The following is a 24,101-nucleotide window of genomic DNA, read 5'->3' as shown; positions in this document are numbered from 1 at the left end:
AAATGGGGAGAGTGGGGTAAGGGGGCTGGATTTGGGGGCAAGAGCCGCAGGGAGTCCCTCAAGTCACACGACGGTACTTTTCTCTTCCTGCTCCCCCAAACCCCGCCCCGGCACACGTCCACTGAAGTGTTACATAATGAAAGGACGTGGGCCAAAGATCTCTACGTCCTACATGCTTCCCAGAACATCAGCAGTAAAGAGGGATTACAAGTAGCTATAGGGCTGGAAGCATAAGAGAAGTCAGTGCCAGCCACTCCCTAGATCTAATGGACTAAGCCTCCTTCCTCCACACCCTCCCCCCTGCTCCCCTGACACACCCCACCCGCTCCAAGCTTCCAGCATCCTGATGGGTCCAAGCCTCTAAAAGCTTGGGCAGATGAAAACGAACAAACAAAAAACAACTTCCTACATCTCATCTAATCACAAAACTCTTTCCAGATTCTTCTGTGCCTCTCTCCCCTTCTCTGCGGGTAGACAGATAACGGACTGACATGCATGCAGACTGCTGGGGAAGTGGCACCACAGAAACCCACCATGCCCTCTGCAGTGGCGGCAACCAGCTGCTGAGCATTTCCCTGAGTCGCCCTTAAACGGAGGATTCAGAGAGAGCCTTTCCCCTTACAGATCTAATGGGGCTCAGTCCTGTCACCCGAGGCCACCAGGTGGCTGGGACAGGGTGAGGTAGGAGCTGGGTAACAGTTTCACGATGCTGTATGGGTCCAGCTGAGCTTTCTCAGAGCCTCTGCAGGAAAGGGAAGGCAGAGAGGTTTAGATTCTGCGACAGGAAATTGGTTTTTACAAATGGGATGGCATGCTGAAGATGATTTTTAAAATACATCAGTCTGTCAGATGGCTTATGAGGGATGGCCGAAAGATGAAGACGGGGCAAGAACCAGCCCAGGGGCAGTCTGTCTAAACTGGAATGCATTTAGACAGTGCACGTCCAGCCCAGTTGCACCTAATCTCCATGACTCCCTGATGCCTTACATCCAGCTGACCTCAAACATTTATCCCAACAGGATAAATGCCCCTGAAGGCATCTGAGTTAGAAAGCCCTGGCCTAGGGATTCTTCCCCCAGCAAAGGAGAGCGGGCTATAATCCTGGCAGCTAATAATTCCGGCAATGATTCTCAAGAACAGTGTCCTGAAATACTGATATCTACCAAGTACGCATTACTATTAACAATTAAAGCAACAAAGTTTGTGAAAGCTTTACTTTTTTTTTTTTTTTGGAGATTTTAAAAATTGAGATGAAATTCACATAACGTGAAATTAACCATTTTAAAGTGAACAATTCAGTAGCATTTAGTACATTCACGTCGTAAACCATCCCCTCTACCTAGTGCCAAAACATTTTCATCACCCCCAAAAAGGAAATTCCATACCCATTAAGCATTGTTCCCCATTCTCCCCTCTTCCCAGCCTCTGGCAACCACCAACCTGCTTCCTATCTCTATCGATTTACCTATTCTGCATATTTCATATAAATGGAATCATACAATATGTGACACATCTGGTTACTTCACTTAGCATCATGTTTCCAAGGTTCATCCACATTGTTGCTCATACCAGCACTTTACTCCTTCTTCTGACTGCATAATATTCAATCATATGTATATACCACTATTTGTTTCTCCTTCTGTCCATTGACAGACATTTGGGTTGTTTCCATCTGTTGGTTACTGTGAATCTACTATGAACACATGTACACGTATACTTGTTTGAGTACCTGTTTTCAATTCTTTAGGAGTGGAATTACTAGTTTATATGGTAATTCTATGTTGAACTTTTTGAAGAATCATCAAACTATTTTCCACAGCAGCTGAACCATTTTACGTTCCCATTAGCAATGTATGAAGGTTCCAATTTCTCCACATCCTCACCATACCTGTCATTTTCCTTTTTCTTATTATAGCCATTCTAGTGGATGTGAAGTGGTATCTCACTGTGGTTTTGATTTGCATTTCCCTAATGACTAACGACGTTGAGCATCTTTTCATGTGCTTTTTGGCCATTTGTATGTCTTCTCTGAAGAAATGTCTGTTGTTTTGTTGTTGAGTTATGAGTTCTTTATATATGCTGGATACTAGACCCTTATCAAATATGTGATTTGCAAATATTTTTCCCTCTCTGTAGGCTGTCTTTTTACTTACTTGATAATGTCCTTTGATGTACAAAAGTTTTTAATTTAGATGAAGTCCACTTTATCTATTTTTCCTTTTGTTGCTCATACAGTACTTTTGATGTAATACCAAAGAGCTGTCAAATTCAAGTTCATGAAGATTTGCCCCTATGTTTTCTTCTAAGAGTGTTACAGTTTCAGCTCTTATATTTAGGTTGTTGATCCATTCTTCTTTAAGTTTTGTATATCATATGAGATAGGGGTCCAACGCCATCCTTTTGCATGTGGATATCCACTTTTCCCAGTACTGTTTGTTAAAGGGGAAAGCTTTACTTTTTAAAACAGAGTGGAGCATAGTTCTCTCCAAACATGTTTTCCTGGGTAGGAGAGAAAGGTTATATTCACAGCAGCTTACTTATCTGTACCACTGCTGTCAGCCCATTCCAAGCTTCTACCGCTGACAAGCAGCTGCAGCAGTAACAAACTACTGTGCTTTACTTCTTGGAAAACGTAAGGGTGTTTTATCAAAATCTGGTGAAGTCCACGAAAGTGTATTGTGTAAACCTCCCCTTTCATGGGGGGCAGTGGAACAAATGCTGAAAACTAACAAATCCAAGTCAAGAGGGGACCAGCCAGGATAAGAGAAAGAGGGAGAAAAAGATGCATTTGAACTAAAATCCTAGTGATTAACCAGATATAGGGGCTTGATGGAGAAAGGAGACATCTCCCGCCTTTCAGACATGGGTGACAAGTAGAATGGTAGTGCCCCTGACTGAGAAGTTGAAAGACAAAGCCCATTTGAGGAAACCAAGTTCAGTCTGGGACATAATGGATTTAGGGTGACAGTAACAACAGTCAGTGCAGAACAGAAAAAAGAAAAAAAAAAAAAGAGCAGACAATCTAAATCCCAGGCTTGACATTTTCTATGTAACCCTGGGTAAGTTTCATAGACTCTACATCTCTATTCCTGCTTCTATAAAATGGGGATAAAGATTAAAGGCAATACAGTAATAAAGCACCTAGCAGAATGCCTGACACATAATTAGGAGCTCAGGACATTACAGCTATCATTACTACGATTACGACTAAGTGTCTCATACATAAGTGGAAACCATGGGACTCCAAGTTCAAGGTATTGAGAACCCTGGTAGGAAGCCTGGCAGGCCCTGACACAAAATAACCATGTAATAAATTTTTACTGTATAAATAAATGGAATGGTTGATTAAATAATAATGATAGCTACCCATTATTGCTCATTTACTATGTACAGGCATACCTCGTTTTATTGTGTCTCACAGATATTGCATTTTTTTACAGATTGAAGGTTTGTGAGAACCCTGCGCTGAGCAAGTTTATTGGCGCCATTTTTCCAACAGCATTTGCTCACTTCCTGTCTCTGTGTCACACGTGGCAATTCTCACAATATTTCAAACTTTTTCATTATTATTACGTCTGTTATGGTGATCAGTGATCTTTGATCTTACCGTTGTAATTGTTTTGGGGAACCACAAACCATGCCCACATAAGATGGGAAACTTAATTGGTAAGTGCTGTGTGTGTTCTGATTGCTCCACCAACTGGCTGTTCCCCCATCTCTCTTCCTCTCCTCGGGCCTCCTTATTCCCTGAGACACAACAATACTGAAATTAGGCCATGTAATAACCCTACTATGGTTTCTAAGTGTTCAGGTGAAACTCTCTCACTTTAAATCAAAAACTTGAAATGATTAAGCTTGGTGAGGAAGGCATGTCAAAAGCCAAAAAAGGCCAAAAGCTAGGCCTCTTGTATCAGTGAGTCAAGTTCTGAATGTAAAGGGAAAGCTCTTGAAGGAAATTAAAAGTGCTACTCCAGTGAACACACAGATGATAAGAAAGCAAAACAGCCTTAGTGCCAATGTGGAGAAAGTTTTGGTGCTCTGGATAGAATATCAAACCAGCCACAACATTCCCTTAAGCCAAAGCCTAAACCAGAGCAAGACTCTGACTCTCTATGAAGGCTGAGAGAAGTTAGGAAGCTGCAGAAGAAAAGTCTGGCACTAGCAGAGGTTGGTTCAAGAGGTTTAAGGAAAGAAGCCGTCTCCATAACATAAAAGAGCAAGGTGGAGCAGCAAGTGCTCATGTAGAAGCTGCTGCAAGTTATCCAGAAGATCCAGCTAAGATCATTAATGAAGGGGGCTCCACTAAACAACAGATTTTCAGTGTAGATGAGACAGCATTCTATTGGAAGAAGATGCTACCTAGGACTTTCATAGCTAGAGAGGAGAAGTCAATACCTGACTTCAAAGCTTCAAAGGACAGGCTGATTCTCTTTTTAGGGGCTAATGCAGCTGGTGACTTTAAGCTGAAGCCAATGCTCATTTACCATTCCAAAAATCCTAGGGCTCTTAAGAATTATGCTAAATTTACTCTGCCTGTGTTCTCTAAATGAATAACGAAGCCTGGATGACAGCACATCTGTTTATAACATGGTTTACTGATTACTTTAAGCTCACTGTTGAGACCTACTGCTCAGAAAAAGACTCCTTTCAAAATATTACTGCTCACTGACAATACATGTGGCCACCCAAGAGCTCTGATGGAGATGTACAATGAGATTCTTGTTGTTTTCATGCCTGCTAACACAACATCCATTCTGCACCCCGTGGATCAAGGTGCAACTTCGCCTTTGAAGACTTAAAACTATTTAAGAAATACATTTCTTAAGGCTAGAGCTGCCATAGTGATTTCTCTGATGGATCTGAGCAAAGTCAACTAAAAACCTTCTGGAAAGGATTCAACATTCTAGATGCCATTAAGAACATTCATGATATTCAAAATATCAACATTAACAGGAATTTGGAAGAAGTTGGTTCCAACCCTCATGGATGACTTTGAGGGGTCAAGACTCGGATGGAAGAAGTAATTGCAGATGTGATGGAAACAGCAACTAGAATTAGAAGTGGAGCCTGAAGATGGGACTGAATTGCTGCAATCTCATGATAAGACTTTAACAAATGAGGAGTTGCTTCTTAATGGATGAGCAAAGAAAGTGATTTCTCGAGACGGAATCTACTCCTGGTGAAGATCATTGAAATGACAAAGGTAGAATATTACATAAAACTTAGTTGATAAAGCAGCTGCAGGGTTTGAGAGGACTGACTCCAATATCAAAAGAAGCTCTACTGTGGGTAAAAGGCTATCAAAAAAGCATTGTATGCTGTAGAGAAATCATTTGTCTATAGATGAGAAATAAGAGTCAATCAATGCAGTAGACTTCACTGTCTTATTTTAAGAAATGGCCACCCTGATCAGACAGCAGCCCTCGACACTAAGGCAAGACCCTCCACCAGCAAAAAGATATGACTCACTGAAGGCTCAGATGATGGTTAACATTTTTTTAGCAATAAAGTTGTTTTTTTTTTTTTTGTGGCCTCTCCCGTCGCGGAGCACAGGCTCCGGACGCACAGGCGCAGTGGCCATGGCTCACGGGCCCAGACGCTCCGCGGCATGTGGGATCTTCCCGGACCGGGGCACAAACCCGTGTCCCCTGCATTGGCAGGCGGACTCTCAGCCAATGCGCCACCAGGGAAGCCCCAAAAAGTGTTTTTAATACACTCTTTTATGTGTATATACCTTTGACAGTAAACTTTAAAAAAAAAAGAAGACTAAACCAAGGGCTTCCCTGGTGGCGCAGTGGTTGAGAGTCCGCCTGCCAATGCAGGGGACACGGGTTTGTGCCCCGGTCCGGGAAGATCCCACATGCCGCGGAGCGTCTGGGCCCGTGAGCCATGGCCACTGCGCCTGTGCGTCCGGAGCCTGTGCTCCGCGACGGGAGAGGCCATGACAGTGAGAGGCCCACGTACCAAAAAAAAAAAAAAAAAAAAAGATTTAAAGAAAATAAGATGAAAACCCATATGACTCCATCCAGTCCCTTAGAAGCTCCACACGTTCCTCTCCATCACATCCCTTCCCTCTCCCCAGACGTCTCACAATCTTGACTTCTGTTATTTATCCCTTTACCTCACTTTGTCATCTTACCACCTATGTATACATCCATAAATTAAGATATTGCTTAGCTTTGTAAAAGTGAGTGACAAGCACAAATGTAGCTGTGTATACTAGTTTCCTAGGGCTGCCTAACAAATTAACACAAATGTGGTGGCTTAAAACAACCGAAATCCACTCTCAGATCTGACGGCAAGAATTCTAGTCTAAAATCAAGGTGTCGGCCATGGCCATGCTACCTCCAAAGGCTGCAGGGAGAATCCTCCGTTGCCTCTTCCAGCTCCTGGTGTCTGCCAGCAATTCTTGGTGTTCCCCAGCTTAGGGCAGCATAACTCCAACCTCTTCACTGGCCATCTGCCCTCTGCGTCTATCTCTGTTCTTCACATGGCATTCCCATCGCTATGTGTCTGTATCCAAATTTCCCTCTCCTTTTAAAAACATCAGGCATTGGACGAGGTCCAGTCCCTATCCAATAGGACCTCATCTTCACTTGATTACAAAGATCCTATTTCCAAATAAGGTCACATTCACAGGTTAGAACTTCATCACGTCTTTTTCAGGGGGACACAATTCTACCCACAATACAGTAAAAATACTGCCTTTGTTAGATGAAGGCTCTCAAGGAAATAAGCTAAATACAGCGTCTGGCCATGGTCCCAGAGAGCTGACTAGAGCCCTTTCTGGGAAAGTCAGTAAGCACGATCATGTATGAGTAGTAGAAAAACTGCAGAGATGACCACAGTGGGGACATGTGGCAGCAGGGAACTGCGGGGAGAGATGCAGATACTGGACATCCATCAGAAATTTGGTTGGGGAGTGGGCCCCCTGTATTTTCTGTTTCTAAATTCACTCGGGTTCTTGGGGTTGGGCAAAGAAAACACTTCCGTCCGTCCAGCCAACAGGACAAAGAGCTTCATCAGCACATAAGCAAGACAGCCAAATACAGAGAAGAATCCTGACCAGGCTCCCCAGGGAGTCATTCCTCAGGTTAAATTGACGGAACACCAGCAATAGGTGAGTTGGTGATGAGCGTCCTGAGTCACACTACCGGATCTAAACTGCCCCCCTCTATGTCCGATGCACAGCTGCTCCCCTGGGATCTCCTTTCACAGTCCTCAGGTTTCCCTTCATCTATCTCCCACATCCTGTACCCCACTTTCTCTTTCTGCTGCTTTCCTCTTACTTTGGTGATATGCATTCTCCAACAGCTCTTTAGAAAGAACACCTGGAAGGTATGTTTTTTTTTGTTAGAAAATGTCTACATTCCATCCCCATACTTGGCATAAAAATGATTGGAGATTTTCCTTCATCGTTTTGAAGGCATCGTGCATCCATTTCTTGCTTCCAACACTGCAGTTAAGGAGCCCCGAGCCATTTTGCTTTCTGATGCTCTGTATGTGACATGTCTTTTTCTTTTGGGAAATTTTTAGTCTCTTCTTAATCCCCAGTGTTCTGAAATATCAAAGGAATAGGAATACATCTTGGGTGGGGACTTCGTGAGTACTTCCAAATCTGAACTCTCATGCTCTTCAGTTACAGGGAATTTTCTTGAAGTATCTTACTGTTATTTTCCTCCCCTATATTTCTCTGTTTTCTCTCTCTCTAGAACCTCTATTATTTAGGTATTAGTCTTTCTTTACTGGTCCTCCAGTTTTCTTATCTTTTCTCCTCTATTTTTCATCTTTTTTGCTTTTTGATCTTCTTTCTGAGATGTCATCACTTTGTCTTCTAACCCTTCTATTGGGTTTCTTCTCATTTCCCCTATCATGATTGTAATTTCTAATGGACCTCTGTTTTGTTCTCTGAATTTTTTTTTCAGTTGAGTGGCAAGAGCACATGTAGCCGTGTAATGCCTGTTTCTGTAATACGGGCACAATATCCTTTCTTTTACCTGAGCATATTACTAATGGTTCTTTTTTTATTTCTTTGTTTCTCCCAGTGCAGTCTGTCTCAGCTGCTTTTTCTATTTGTGCTTTCGTCTCTAATGCACTTTTGCTCAGAGTTGCTGTACTCCTTGATTGTCTGTTCATGATCAAGAACCAAATTGGGCTTATGCTTTAAAAAGGAAATCCTTATGTTTCAAAGGTACATACTGAAATATTTACCCAAAAAAACATAATGTCGCAGATGTACTTCAAAATAATCAAGGGTGGAAATGAGTGGGGTGACTGAAGAGACAAGATTACCCATGAGTTGGTCATTATGGAAACTGCCTGAGTACATGAGGGTTCATCATGCTGTTTCTCCTTCCTTGTGTGTGTGTCTTCCATAATAATAAGTTTGGGCGGGGGTTGGGGGCAAGGAGTGAGGGATCAAAAGCTAACTAGAACCTCTAAGCACACAGAAGGAATCTGTCAATTTCCAGCTTCTCTGTAGGGAGAGCCAGGGAAGCCTAGACAAGAACACCTGTGGTCATTCTGTTGAGCTGGTCAAGCACTCTTCCAACTGTGGGAAAATAAAGGTCTGGCTGCCAGTGTGCTGGGAATCAAGTTGGGGGAGGGCCAAGATGGTCGCAGGCTTCCGTATGTAAACAGTTATCTCATCGCTCCATTTTTAAATTAAAGTCCCCATACCCATACCCTGTGCCTGCGTCCCCCAGTCCAGAAACCAGTTTCCTCTTCCAAAAGGAAAGGCAGGCAGCTGGCCGCACGGAGTGGAGGAGGAATGCATTTCATATCATCGGTACCTGACCCGTTTTATTTTAGCACCCGCTTCGCTCCAGTTCTGGAGGTACCAGGTGCTGCCAGTTCCTAGACTTTTAGGGATTCTGTGATATAAATTCGTTCTTTGCTTTCCTCACTGTCAGGTTAAAATTATCTTTCTCAAACCTCCTAAGTTAGTTACGGCTCATCTGTTTTCCAGCTTCTAAAACTTCGCTACTGTTGTCTACTCTGCTGTTGGTCTTGTGAGTTCCTGTAGTTCTAGCTGGGTTTTAAGAGAGAGCACAAGCTGAGGTAGTATTTGTATGTGTTCAGCCTGCCATCCCAGCCCAGATCCTGCCTTTGCTTTCGTTAGTTTGCTGGGGTAGGGAGAAGGAAACTGACGTAGTCTGTATCCAGAGGTATCCTGCAGGGGCTTCCAGCTTTCCTTGGCTTGGGTCTTCTATCTCTCCCAGTTGGAGAAATCTGTCCTCTTGCTCGCTCCTGTCAAAGCTCAGAGTTCAACCACCAGATGTACGTCACAGCATCCTCTCCCACCTTAACCAGAACTATCTCTGAGCTTCAACAAGGCAGAAAGGAAAAAGCAACAGATGAAGACCCAGAACGCCTGGGTTCTGGCTTCAGCATTGTGCGATCTTCACCAGGCCCCTGTGCCCCCATCTCTGACATTCTCAGAGTCTATAATTCCCTGAAAGCTGTGTTGGTCTCTCCTGGGGTCAGCCAAGCTCCACCACCCACCTGAGCTGAAGCACAGCTACACTCAAGGGCGAAGAGGAGTTAGGCCAAATGATTCTACCCCAGAGAAAAGCTCCACTCACCAGACACAGCCAGGCCTGAGTCAGCACTGGAGACGCTAGCTTCCTGCAGCCCACTGCCTGCAGTGGAGGTGGGAAGAAGACCTTGGGCTCCAGCCCCACCCAGCAGCCCAGGGTACCAACAGGCCAGCAGTAAGCACACAGCAGGCCCTCTGTGGTGCTGAATCAGCCAGAGCCACATAGAAGAGCCTCACTCATGGGGCGCCAGCATGCAGTGAGAGCACGGCCAACATCCAAGCCCCAGCCTCTCCTGCGCCCTGGCCCTCAGCCCACTGTCCCTCCAGGCAAGACCAAGAGAGGCCAGACAGACTTGCTCGCCCGGGCAAATGATTCACCACCTAGACTTCTTGACTCTGCGTCTCAGCAGAGCTGTGGTGCTGCCCTGCCGGCAGCCGCTGAGGACCCAGCCGCGTTCAGCACTGTCAGCAGAGCCGCGCTAAGCCAGCATAGAAAACCGCGCTTCCCAACAAACATTTGGGCACAGGCAGCCAGAAATCCCTGTCGGAAGAACTACGGAAAGGTGGGGAGAACCGGGTGCTTGGGGATTTAGGTTCCACCCCCTCTTGGTAAAGAAGAGGAAACCAAAGTTAACGGATGTGTGCGATGAACTCCTGGCAAAGCCAGAGAACAGTCGGTACAATGAGTGACCTTGTCCTATGACCCAGAGCCAGGGCAAAGCTGAACTGTAATGACCTCCCTTTCTGGGCCTGTAACCTGAAGAGGCATAATAGGCGCTCAATAAATACTTGTCCTGAATGAATGAATACAAACCACCCGCAAAGGTTTCTAATTAAGTCAGTTAAGGAGTGGCCCCCAAATACCTGTTTGAGGGTTGACTACACTGGCTTCACCAAAGAAGCTACGGCAATGATTCCTAATCTTTTAAAATATGTCCGTTCAGCTTACAAAATGTTATTATGATGGCAGATGTACTTTTAGTGTGTGTTGATTAAGAAAAAAACAATAACCAGAGTTCATGTTCGGGGGGGCCTTCGTGTGCGCTGCAGCTGAGCTAAGTTATTTAAATGCATAATCTTTTTTTTCTTTTTTTAAATAAATTTATTTATTTATTGGCTGCATTGGGTCTTCGTTGCTGTGCACGGGCTTTCTCTAGTTGGGGCGAGCGGGGGCTACTCTTTGTTGCGGTGCGCGGGCTTCTCATTGCGGTGGCTTCTCTTTGTTGCAGAGCACGGGCTCCAGGTGTACGGGCTTCAGTAGTTGTGGCACGCGAGCTCAGTAGTTGTGGGGCACGGGCCTATTTGCTCCGCGGCATGTGGGATCTTCCCGGACCAAAACTTGAACCCGTGTCCCCTGTACTGGCAGGCGGATTCTTAACCACTGCGCCACCAGGGAAGTCCTAAGTGCATAATCTTATTTAATTCTCTCAACCATTCGGGAAGCCACTTCAGACGTGGAGAGTGAAATTCAGAGAGGGTGGTCCCCAGGTGCAAGAGGCAGGGTCAGGACACAAGCCAGGTCTGGAGGAAATCACAATGAGAGCCCAGGACCACCATGCTGTATTAAACGCCCCGATGAAAAGTGCTTTTAAATGAATTTGTATTTTATCAACACAACAGCACCTACACACCTTTGAAAAACAGAAATAGGAATAGTTACACTTTCTACAATGCATTTAGATTCAAAGGCACCTAGCAGTAGCCCCCTCCCCAGGGGTCTGCAGCCCACCACTGGGAACTGCTGACCACAGTGCTGCCACTGGAAGACCGTTCTGCAAAACAACAGCCAGTAACTGTCCCTGAGGAAAGGATCCACCTGTCTGCCATCATCTCGCATCCAATCAGGTGTCCCAAAGCCTGTGCTTCCAGAGGAGTGGGTGGGAGGGCATCTCCAAGGAAGGGTTAAAAGAGAAGGACAGAGTCAGCAGCATTTGTGATAAAGAGAAAACAAAGTGAAAACACAGCAGAAACGAACTGCTACTTTAGCAATCCTGGCAACGTATCATGAAAGGACTAACAAGGGATTAATGATAGGAAAAGAGCCTAAAATCTGTGACCTAGACTGCTAGTCGCCCTGCAGTGGTTACTCTCCCCTCCTCCCATAGTAACAGAACCCTCCATTTCAAGATGGGCACCTGGCCACGGATAACATTAACATTTCCCAGGCTCCTTGTTCCAAGGTACAGCCAAGTGACTAAAAAGTATCATGTGGCTGCTTTCTGTAACCTGTCTTGAAAGACATCAGCTCAGGGCCTTTGGCCCTTCTTTTCACCCCTTCCTACACTGTGCTGCCCAGAACATGAACGTGATAGCTGGAGCTACCATCTTGGACCAGGAGGAGAAGATCGTGCCCAAAAGTTGGCAGAGCTATGGATGGGAAGGAGTGTAGGGCTCGTGGAACAGAGATGCCATGCCAACCATGGACTGTATCCCGTCCAACTTTTACATACAAGAGAAGAACTTCTTATTTCAGCCACTGTTACTTTGGGTGTCTGTTTCTCAGAGCTCACCTAATCTAACTAATACAAAGTTCAATTCCACTACTACAAAATCTCTTTATAGCAGAACAGAAGTAGACATATTAAAATTGAAAATCTAAACCAAAAGCAATATTCCAGGCAATAAAATCTCCATAAGATATAGCCAAAGATTTGGACGGCCTCTCCAAGCTGCTATAAAATGATTCAACTTGAAACGTGTTTCAGCTGCATATTTTTTTTAAGTAGAATGTCATGTTCTATATTAAGTGTTTACTTAAATCCCTCCCCCCCAGAAGCCCACGTGTATAGAGGGCCCATATGCATTGTGTTAAGTACTGAGTGTTCAAATATAAATTAAACCAGTACCTTCCCTCAAGAAGATCACTAACCAAGAGGGAGATTCAGGGAGTAAGAAAAGCTAGAGCAGGAGGTCTTTATTTTTTAATATGAGCCTTGGGATATAATTTGGCTTGTTAAACTAGATAATGTACATGCATTACTTTAAAAATACGTGTAAAAGAGATGCAGTAGGCAATTTAATAATATATGTGACTATATTATAATAAAGTATTAGTATACCAAAATACATAATTTGATCATACTACTTTTTGTTAAGAATATGCTATCTATCACATAGAAAAACACCTGAAGGATATATACCTAAATGCTATCAGTAGTTATCTCTGGGTACTGGGATTTGGGGTAACAAGTTATTTTTTTCTTTTATGTTCATCTATATTGTTGAAATCGCTAAAATAAACATGTATTTTTTTGTTAAAATTATGTCATTTAATAATAACAATAGCTACCATTTCTTGCATGCCTGCTATGTCCCAGGTATAATACTAGGAACTTCACATACGTCACCTCATCCAGTCTTCATCGCAACTCTGCAAGGGGGGTAACATCCTCATTTTATAAATGGGAAAGCTGGGCTCAAAGGTTAAGTAACCTTTCCACATCTAGGCAGAGAGAGAGGCAGGAGGTGACTCCTGCCCGTGCTCCTTCCCCTATACCTTGCTGCCCCCTCCCCTCGGGGGTCCCAGTGTTTAATAGTTTCATCTCTACAATACCTTGCATCTCCACAGTGCTGGTCTCTCCTATGCCACGGTGTATGAACCACATCTGCATCTGATGTGTCTTGGGGTGGGCTCAGATCATAAATTAATTGGGCAGGCTGCTCACCTAATCCTATGTCCTGTATGGACAGAGCCACTGCTAAGAGTGGTTTTCTCTGTCAAGTTTATGGCTAATTCTCACTGGGAGGGACAAGGAGGGATAACTGTGTCCAGAGCTGAAGAAAACTGGCAGAGAAGCCCCGGAAGCTAAGAGTCAAACCTAATTCTACTTGAGTCCACTGTCCTTTCCACTAGAACCCTGAGGGTCTCTAAAACCAAACCATTTGAGTATTGCTCTAGATCCTTCTAAGGGAGGGAACCGGTCCCTTGACATTTAAATGGGAGTGCTTTAGAAGTAAAGGCTGTAAATACTTGAGGAGCTAGAAGACACTCAAAGTAGGACAGCTTTGGCAAGGTGCAGTGGCAAACGCTTGCTGGGGGGCAGCCTCTCACCAGCCTTAATTCAAGGCACAGGTGTGCTAAGAGCACTACGGCTGAGACAGTACATTAGCTTGAGGGTTGGGCGAAAGGTATGGACGGCGGGCAGGACAAGTCACCCTCCTGCGCCACCATTTTAGACGCTTTGAGTTTTGCTTTGGGTGATACAGGCTGACCCTGCAAACTCAACACCACTGATCATCTTTAAGTCACAGCCCTCTAGATGGTATAGCTAGGCCAACCATCAGGAAGGTCAGTGGGAGAGCTGGGGAGAGAAAACGTAAATGTTCACAAGTGTGAGGATAAGAACTCATAAAGCAGAGAAGTCCCAGGATCCTGAAGTTCCGCTACCGATACTTCATCCTCGAGACAGGTGTGTATCTGGTGCTAAGCAGTAGCAGGTGGGCCCAACACAGCTGTTCAGTGAAGCGCAAAACAAAATGTTCTCAATCCAGAATCTCCACTTCAATTTACAGAATCCTCTCCCATCAGCCCTTCAGCCACTAGGCTGTAACGACCATGAAACACCCAACACTGACCCATCTCTAACTTTCCACCCACCTCTAGGACCCCTGGTGCTTGGCCCAGTGCGTATCTAACTGTCCCTTTCACAGGGCAATCTTCAGTTCCTGCCCCCACCCATACCAAGCCACCATCAGCATCTCTTCTTCCTTTTCTAAAACGTGTGCCCTACCCAGTGATTCACCTCCCGAACAGCAGAAAGGCCTTCCACAGAGCGGTAAGAAAGACTGAGTCTCATATATCAGAAAGGCAAAGAATAAGCATCAGCTCTGAAACTCTGGACCTGGGTTCCACTGCCCACTAACAGGGAAACGTTACTCATTGCTCATTCATCCCAGAAAGGACCATTCTTCTTATTCAAAAATGGGGGAAGAGGTTATTTCAGGGAGGAAGATTCTCCTTGCTCCATCACAGTCCAGGGGTCAGAAAGTCTCCCCTATAAGTCCAGCCTGGAGCTATTAAAAATGGCCAAGGTGCACTGGATGGAATTCTGAGGCGCAAGGAGCAGCCCCTCACCGGAGGGTCACATGCCCCAGCAAGTCAACTCTTGAGATGCTGGGCTTTGTCCACAGACCTCAGGGCCCCACCCTGAGGAACTGGAGCATCCACCTCCTTTCTGGGAAGGAGGCACCACCACCATGGGTGGAAAGGGATCTGAGGTTAACTAAAGCCTCTAAAATACAACCGACGTCCAGGATCACACCTAGAACTGGGAGAGTATCCAGGTTGTTACTCCTAGGGATGGACACTTGTCCCTACTAACATTCCTGCGTGAGAATCCACTGACTTTGGCCAGTAGAAGATACCAACTGCTTTGGTTCCTGGAAAAAGTCAGCAGACACCCAGATAGGCAAAAGGGGGAGGAACACAGAGGGATGAAGAGATGATCTTATAGAGGAAAATAGGAAGGCACGTCCCTCATTCTCACGTCTCTACGCCCATTCATTCTGGCCACAAGGCCACATCTGTAACCACTACCATCATCATTGCTGGTATTTACGGAGCATGCCGGGCACTGTGCTAAGCATTTTACGTGCACTATCTCATTTAAAAAACTCAGGAGATGGGTAGTGTTTTCACCTCTATTTACAGATGAAGAAACAAGCTGCGGCTGAAGCAAGTGAGGATCTGCCTCAAAGTCACACAGCCAGGAAGTGGCAGAGCTGAGATGACTGGCTTCAGGTGCCATGCGCTTACCGATGATCTGATTCTGCCCCATCTTATTTGAGCACCTACTGTTGAGGACTCTGGAAATAACAAAGGGACCTCCTCCGAAGATGGTCACAAAATACACATGTGCTCTTGGAGCTGTAAAGAAGGGTCAGGGCTTAGTCCAAGAGAGAGCATCGGAAGGCCACTCTCGGTAGGCGGAATAATGTGATTCCAGTCCAAAGAGAGAAAGAACCTTGATGCCTTGGAGAAACAGGAAAGAGTCCCTTGTAGCTGGAGCAGAACCTTCATGAGGGGGAAAAGGAAAAGATGGAGCTGGAGTGCACTGGACTGGGGCAGGAGCGAAAGACGCAGGCCACACGGAGGAGCTGGGATCTACCCTGGAGTCACAGGCAGTTTTTAAGCAGGGAAGTGGTGTGATCAGACTTGTGTTTTAGCAAAACACAGTTGCAGTGAGACAAATGGAACTGAAAAAGCAAGAGGCTGGCAGCAAGGACACAATAAGTAACATATTACAACTGTCCAGGGCACGTGGTGAAGAGTGAACTAGATACTACTGGGGATGGAGATGGGGATGATGGGAGAAGAGACAGAGTCATTAATTACACGTACGGGGAGAAGGAACGGCTGGCTAGTCAGGGGAAGACCCTCTGGCTTTGCACGGCACCGGGAAGGTATGAGCATCCAGTGAGTACAGGGGCTTTTAGGGGCCCTATTCCCCTACGTCTGCACCAACATCCTCCCACCCACCCTTCCCTTCCAACAGGGACCAAAGCTGCCCATCCCCCCCCCAGCCTCTCCACAACCACGGAGGAACACGGCTCCTTCGCTTCCAGTTGTAGCCACCGACACACACGTCACTGACTGCCACCGTCTGGACCACGTGCAGCTCCACGGTCCTGGCATGCCGAGATCAGACGTTATTCGCCAGAGCGGCTCCGTCCTGCACTGATCTGGCACGATGGGCCAGCCCCCGATGCCAGGGCCCCGTGCTTCACAGCGTCGGCCAAAGGTGTGCAGCTGAGAGCTCGGGGAACGGCCCGGGCTAAGAATCAGGCCAGAGGGGATGGATATGATAGATGAGCTTCCCAGGGCCGGCCAGGGTGTTACTCTGGAGAACCAGTCCTCAGACAGGCACCTGGGCCTTAAGCACAATTCCGACAGGCTGGGTAGTTACCACGACTGCGATACGGGGGCAGTATCGCAGAACCCCAGGAGTGTCCAGGCTTCCGGGCCACGCCCGACTCTGGCTGGCTGTGCTGTGACTATGCGCCACGGGGAATAAGGGAAAATCATGGGCACCTGTGCGGACCAGCGCTTGAGAAACAGCTCAGAGCACCAGCCTTCTTCAGAATGTGCCCACATGTGTGCTTGGCACACAATTCAACAGCAAGAGAGGTGGATTTCTGCTGCCTTTTTGAGCTGAAGGATAGAAGGGGACATGGTAGGGAACTACTCTATTTAGAGACTGACAATGGCTGGTCTCAGGCAGGCACAGCAATTCATCAGGCTGTTTCAAGCTATTTTTCAGTGACCCCTTGACCAGCCCCAGCTTTCCACAGGAACTTCCTTTTCATCTCTTCTTTGGATGCTCTACCCACTTCCCACCTCACTCATGCCGCTGAGGAAAAGTCTTCTTACAGCCAAGCTTCCTGTGATTAAAACAGAAAAGCCGGTGCCACCTTGCTGGCCAGAGTCCCCAGCGTGTGTTTGCCGGACACCTTGCTGTTGGCAGAATCCTAAAATATGACTAATTTCAAAAGACGTCCATCCACTTGGGCACCTATAGCCATTGCCATCTTGTGCAAATTAAGCCCAGATAACACAGCTGGGGCTCCAGCCCTGAGCTCGTCCAGACACGGCACCAGCAGGAGATAGAAAGCCAAAGGCAGAGCCCCCCTGCAGCCACTTTACTTATTAAAAAAAACACCTCCAACACCCGCCTGCCCTGAACACTCCCACCATCCTGGCTCAAAGTGACTGAGGACAGATGCCAGATCTCTGTCAGGCCTCGGACGCACCCAGCTACAAACTAGATAAAAATAATCACAAAAGAGTCAGCATCTCAGACCGCTGATGATTTTGTCAACAAAGAGTCATTCTTCTTTCTTGGCATGTGGGTGTGGGGTGCTGCTCCATCACCGGCTCCCCAGAACCTTGTATCCCCAGCTCTGCCACCAGAGTTCCCAGGCAGGCACAGGAGGTTGACTTTCAAAACGGCACAACAACATCTCCCATCTTATATGCTTCCTCCAGTGGGACCCTGACACCCCTCCCACTGAAAGGTGGGTCTACTTCGCCTCTGGGTGAATCTGGGTGGGCCTGAGGCTCACTTTAACTGCCAGGATACAGAGGAAGTGACACTGTGGGACTTCCAAGCCAGGCCAGAAAAGATGATGCAGCTTGTTCACCAGATCACCTGTGCTTGAAGCCTTGAGCCCCCACATAAGTAGTCCGAGAGCCCTGAGACAGCCACGCTCAGGGAGGAGCGACACACAGACAACCACACCAGCCATCCTAGCCTTCAAGTCCTCCCAGCCCAGGCACCAGACATGTATACAAACAAGGCTTTCAGAGGATTCCTGTCTCCATCTGTGGCCTCACCCAGAGCCTTCACATCTTCCCAGCTGAGGCTCCAGACGCTGAGAAGCAGGAACAAGCCATTCCTACTGAACCTCTTCCAAATTCCTGACGCCAAACCCCACGAGCATAAAGAAATGGCTCTTGTTTGGGGTGGTTTGTTCCGAGGCAATAGGAATGGAAACAGTTGGTGACATACTTGTGAGTCTATTCTCATATCTGCTGCCACCAAAGAAGCAGCTGCTCTTGGAAACAGAATTTTAAGAAAAGGAAAAGCTCCCTTTTATTGAGCATTTACTTTGTGCCAGGCATTATGCTAAGGGCTTACATGCATAAGTTCACTTAACGCTCATTACAGTGCTGTGAGTTAAAGCTAGGATTATTCCCATTTGACAGAAGAAGAAATGGGCTCAGAGGTTGAGGACCTTGCCCAAAGCCAGATCTGCCTGACTCAGAGGCCCTAACACTGTACCACACTCTGCTCTCCAGCCACATAGAGACAGGAGCTGTATCCACAGGGAAGGCTCAACTACTTGGGAACCTGGCTTTCCTGTTCAGTAGCCCAGGTCTGGGAATTCCCTAAAGAACCCGGGTGACAGGGACACAGCGTCGACAAACACTTGGCCTTGTCTGAGCTGGGACAGGCCCCTTCCCTGGAAAGTCATTGCTGTGGCCCACCACCCTACTACCAGTTCCCCCTAATCCTACTCCTTCTTCTCCCAACTCCTCCATCAGGCCTTCCAGAGGATTCTGACTGCTTCAGACACCATCTCATATTCCCTTGGCACACCATTCCACACTGCTTCATACTGTCCTGGTTGTCTGGGTGTGTTTACACAGTATGGCTCCCGAGGGTGGGAAGAACATGGTGGCAGAGACATCTATGTAGGCCTATGATAAAGTGACCTGTCGTATTGCCTACAGCATCTTCATAATAGCAGACACATCCATTTCTCACAAGGATCTACTGGGTTGAGAATCATCACCCAGGCACAAGGCAAACACTCCAGGCTCTGTGACCTGCACTTCACCCAGGGCATCAAAGGGGAGAAAGGATTTTTTTTTTTTTTTTTGGCGGTACGCGGGCCTCTCACTGTTGTGGCCTCTCCCGTTGCGGAGCACAGGCTCCGGACGCGCAGGCTCAGCGGCCATGGCTCACGGGCCCAGCCACTCCGCGGCACGTGGGATCTTCCCGGACTGTGGCACGAACCCACATCCCCTGCATCGGCAGGCGGACTCTCAACCACTGCGCCACCGGGGAAGCCCGGGAGAAAGGATTTGAGGGCAGAGGAGGAAGCAGCACGCCCACTGCAGACACCCATCACCATCACCTTGCAAGCAAGGAATCCCCAAGCACAAAGTCTCAACACAGTGGAAGTTGCCACTTTGAACCACCAGTCCTTAACAGTCCTGGAAAGCTAAGAAACACAGATTAAAGTTTCCTGTGAGTCATCCCTCAACCTCTCTGCCTAAGAGTAGGAGTGACCAACCTCCAGGCCTCCGCAGGTCACACTATCTTTGTTCTGACTCACCGTCTTCCTCTCTATGCTATGGATGTCCTTCCTAGGACCTTCCTTCCTCCTCCGCGCGCACTGGGCTGGGTGAGACAAGGTATGTGCCTGCACCTCTCCAGCCTACCTCCAAAGAGTACTCTACAAATCCCACCCCCTGTGGGATGGAGTTGAGGATCTTACTATGGCTGGGAAAACTCAAGACCACACAGATTCTCAAGGTGGTACAGGTCAAGTTTCCAGGGGAAAGCCGGTCTGTTCTTTCCATCCCTGCTACCTGGGAAGGTGCGCATATCGGGCACAGCCAGAAACTGCTGGGAATAAGCTCAAGTGCCTTATTTGCTGTACTTAAGGGATGTCCTTCCTTTTTCCTGAGCGGGGACATTCTTACTCTTCCCAGAAGGTCATTATGGTTGACTTTCCCATCTCAGCCGCTCCTCCTATATACTACATCCCAAATCGAGCACCAGAAAGCTTATGAGGGGCCTAAAACTGACCAGATTCATGATCCATCCAACCTAGAGCCATGCATATAAAGCCAGACTCACATGTTAGAATCACAGGGCAGAGATGTGTTCATTGCAGGGAGGATCCTAAAGGAAATCTAACTTAGGTGGATGTGACTTATTTTGTCGGGCACCAGAGGGCTCACAGCAACACTTCTTAAATCCTTCTTTTTTCTCCCACTCATGGCCCTTCCACAAAGAAGCTCACGAATTTCCTGCTTAGAATTCCTTTTTAAAAAGTGTTTCTGTCGGGCTGAATGTGTAGGACTCTAGTCCTTGTCCCCTCTCCTTTCCTCCCATCATAAAAGCTCGAAAAGTAGTAGTTGCAACAGAGTCAAAATTCTCTTTGCGAGGCAGGCAGGAAAAGGGAGCAGCTGGGAATTTTTGCTCAGAAGAGTCTGGGTGCTGTTCCCCCAGCAATCAATCCGAATCAGAGAACTAAGGAATGAATGGTGAAAAGTCAAATTTCTTTTTCATAGCGTTAATCTAAAAATATAAGTGGGCACCACAAAACATGCCTAGCGGTCTGTCCTCCTTGGGGCATGGAATTGCCACACTGGTCCAACACGGTCCATCTGGTTACAAACTCAGCTGCAAAAGCAACGCCCCAGGAAGGCCTGCTCACCTCCCAGATGACACGGAGCTAAGAGTCAGGGCACCTGAAAAACCACGAAGGGCTCTGCCATTAACAAATGTGTCCAAACCCTTTCTGAATGTTTACATTACTCTTCTGGTTAGAAATTTTTAAATTCCATAAACCAGCAACTGTGAATTTATCTGAAATCTATACATACGTCCCTTGTTTAACCAAAAACAAAACCACAACACAAACACAGGCAAAAACAAGAGTCAATGAAGCAGAAACTTCTGTTATGACCCAACTTTTGCACAGCTGTACGTAAGCATAATTTTGGTTCAGGGCCAACACTAACAAGAAGCAAAGCTGAGGCAGGCTACAGAATGACAGCTGAGGCGCATGTGGTGCTTCTGGAGGGGGAAAGGAGAAATGAGAAACTAGTTCTCAGCTCCTGTGTATTTTAGGACCTCAGGTCTACAGGTGTCAGAGGCCCCTGAGCTGGAACAGTGAAGGATCCCCTCCCTGCAATTCTAGATGCGGGGATGATCTGCCCGACAAATGCCCAGGATTCAAGTTCAGGCACCACCATTCTCTAGCTCTATTCTTGCGCAAGGCAGTAAACCTCTCTGAACCCCATTTTCCTCTACTGTAAAATGGGGGTTATCACCACCTCTGCCCGGAGTACCTTAGATACTGTTCCAAACAAAATTCTATAGCACCAAATACAAAATGGGATTATTCTTCATCCTATCTCTAAGAATACTGGGGAGTGCCATTTACTGCTTCACCATGAATAATAAGCTAGGGGGAAAAAATCAGATAATGCCACATTACACTAATAATCTTAAATCAACTGAGAGAAGTTTTATGGGAAAAATTTACATTGATTTTCCATTACCACCCATGGGACTCGATGGGGCATCCTTCCTTGTCACTAGCTGCTATGCACATGGGACAGACAAATAATTTAATCCAAATATTAGAAAGGGTAGGTCTCCTATGGGGGGCGGGAACGGGGAGAGAAGAACCTCCAGTCGCAGGGAGATTGTTACTGATCCACCCCCGGAACTCCTGTCCCTAAGCTCAGGTAGCCAGGAGTTGACTGCTTAAGATACAAAAATATTTTTCAATCTGATTAAAAAATGGGTAGAGGACCTGAATAGAAATTTTTCCTAAGAAGATATACAGATGGCCAACAGGCACGTGAAAAGGTGTTCAACATCACTAATATCAGGGAATTGCAAATTAACAACCACAATGAGATATGACCTCACACCTGTTAGAATGGCTATTATCAAAGACAAGAAACAAATGCTGGAGAGGACGTGGAGAAAAGGGAACCCTTGGGCACTGTTGGTGGGAATGTAAATCAGGGCAGCCACTATGGAGAACAGTATGGAGGCTCCAAAAAATTAAAAAATAGAACTACCATAGGATCCAGCAATCCCAGTTCTGGATATATATCCAAAGGAGATGAAATCACTATCTAGAAGAGATGTCTCCACTCCCATGTTCATTATAGTGTTATTCACAATAGGCAAGATACATAAAAAACTAAATGTCCATCTGCGGATGAATGCACAAAGAAGATGAGGTGTGTATGTATACATACACACACACACACACACACACACACACAATGGACTATTATTCAGCCATAAAAAAAGGAAATCCTGCCATGTGTGACACCATGGATAAACCTTGAGGGCATTACACTAAATGAAATAAATCAGAGAAAGACAAATACTGCACGATCTCACTTACATGTGGAATCTTAAAAAGCCATAGAAGCAGAGAGTAGAAAGGTGGTTGCCAGGGGCTGAGACATGGGAGAAATGAGGAGAAGGGTACAAACTTCCAGTTACCAGATGAATAAGTTCTGGGGATGTAATGTACAGTACGGTGACTCTAGTTAACAGCACTGTACTATACACTTGAAAGTTGCTAGGAGAATAAATCTTAAACGTTCTCACCATACAAAAACATGGTAGTTATGAGAGGTGATGGATGTGTTAACTACCCCTACTGGGGTGATCATTTCACAGTATACATGTGTGACATCACATTGTGCGCCTTCAACGTACACAATGTTATATGTCAATTATATCTCAGTAAAGCTGAGGGAAAAAAAGAAGCAAAATGTTTCTACTGTTTTTTTTCCTGAAAATTCAACTACCTAGAAGAGCAGTGAATACTGTTATCCTTCTACATAACACAGTGAAGAAAATGACCAAGTTCATGTTGGCAAGCAGGAAAGACACAGACTTCACCCCTCAGTTTGACCTCTGGGCCCTGTAAGTCAGTCATGCCTGATTCCTCAGATGGTGTCTAGAGCCTCGTGCCACCACTGTCTACCATACTGTGGACTGGCTGGAAAGCCAGACAGAGTAACCGGCCACTGTCAGGGTCTGGGGGTGGCTGAAAGAAAGAACACAGTCACGAGACTCAGCAACCCCGAGGGCGTGGCTTTAGGCAAGCCACTCAATTTCTCCAGGTCACAACCGAAGGCTCCTTTAAGCTCTAACCTTACCAGTAAACACAAGAGAAAATTAGAATCCCTGGAAACAGAAGACTATCACTATTTTCCCCAGCCATGCTGCTTTCCCCTTCCTCTGGGGTTCTGAAGGTTAACAGAATGCAGAAACAAAAACATACAGGAAGTGTCCAGACAGCAATGTGCACTATGGCTAAAATGGCAGGAGAAGATGAGGTATACTGAGCAAATCATATATGACCATTAAAAAAGCCAGATTCGCACAGCGGAAACTGGGATAACTTCTTGTCTTTTTTCAATCATCCTTCTTCCTGTTACACTGCCTTATCAGACAAATCAGGTTGCAAAAGTCTCAAGGATTTGCAGGGAGAGGTCTGAGCTACAAGACCCATCACTGCCAGGGCCCTGCAGCCCCACTGGTGTGGCGACAGGCCTCGCCCCTGCCTCACCCACAACCGTGCTCCCAGGGATGGGTAGACAGACGCAGCCTTCAGAGGTGGGCGATTCCAGAGGCAAACAGTAGGCTTCTGACCTTCCCAGCAACTCCAAGGAACCCCTTCCTTAGGGTCCCAAGATCCTGAAAAGTTTATGAAATGAATAGATAAAAGCCAGGGCTGGACAAGAGCAAAGGCAGCTCACTCAGTAAAGGAGTTTGAGTCCATCCAGAAAGGAACTAGGGACAGAAAAGGCAGGATTTCACAGCAAAATTGGAATTTCTGCCAAACATAGGGAGTGCCATATGCAAGTCCTGTATTACGCAGGATTCGAGGGATGGGGGAGGTAGGGAGCAGGGAAAGGTGGAAGACGGAAAAACACCTCTGCTGTCAAGAATCCTAGTGGGGGGAGGAGGGGTAAATTAGGAGGTTGGGATTAACATATATGCACTACTATATATAAAACAGATAGGGGCTTCCCTGGTGGCACAGTGATTGAGAGTCCGCCTGCCGATGCAGGGAACACGGGTAGGTGCCCCGGTCCGGGAAGATCCCACATGCCGCGGAGCGGCTGGGCCCGTGAGCCATGGCCGCTGAGCCTGCACGTCCGGAGCCTGTGCTCCGCAATGGGAGAGGCCACAACAGTGAGAGGCCCACGTACCGGAAAAAAAAAAAAAAAAAAAAACCACAGATAATCAACAAGGACCTACTGTATAGCACAGGGAACTATACT

At 46.5% G+C, this 24,101-nt stretch overlaps 1 protein-coding gene across 5 annotated transcripts in view; it reads right to left on the bottom strand.

Moving 5' to 3' along the window:
* Positions 1-24,101, bottom strand: part of MAP3K9 (mitogen-activated protein kinase kinase kinase 9) — a 77,800-nt gene that overhangs the window by 34,348 nt on the left and 19,351 nt on the right. Inside the window, exon 1 of one of the 5 annotated variants that reach the window (XM_019921974.3) lies at positions 9,585-12,249. The exons of the other annotated variants lie outside the window; for them this stretch is intronic. Within the exon in view, the coding sequence (XP_019777533.1) occupies positions 9,585-9,762 (178 nt within the window). The 5' untranslated portion in view covers positions 9,763-12,249. Of the gene's footprint in view, positions 1-9,584; positions 12,250-24,101 lie in introns of those variants that run through there. 5 annotated transcript variants of the gene reach the window in all.

Source organism: Tursiops truncatus, chromosome 2 (genome assembly GCF_011762595.2).
Source record: "Tursiops truncatus isolate mTurTru1 chromosome 2, mTurTru1.mat.Y, whole genome shotgun sequence".
Classification (NCBI taxonomy): Eukaryota; Metazoa; Chordata; class Mammalia; order Artiodactyla; family Delphinidae; genus Tursiops; species Tursiops truncatus.
This window is presented reverse-complemented; position numbering and strand designations above follow the sequence as displayed.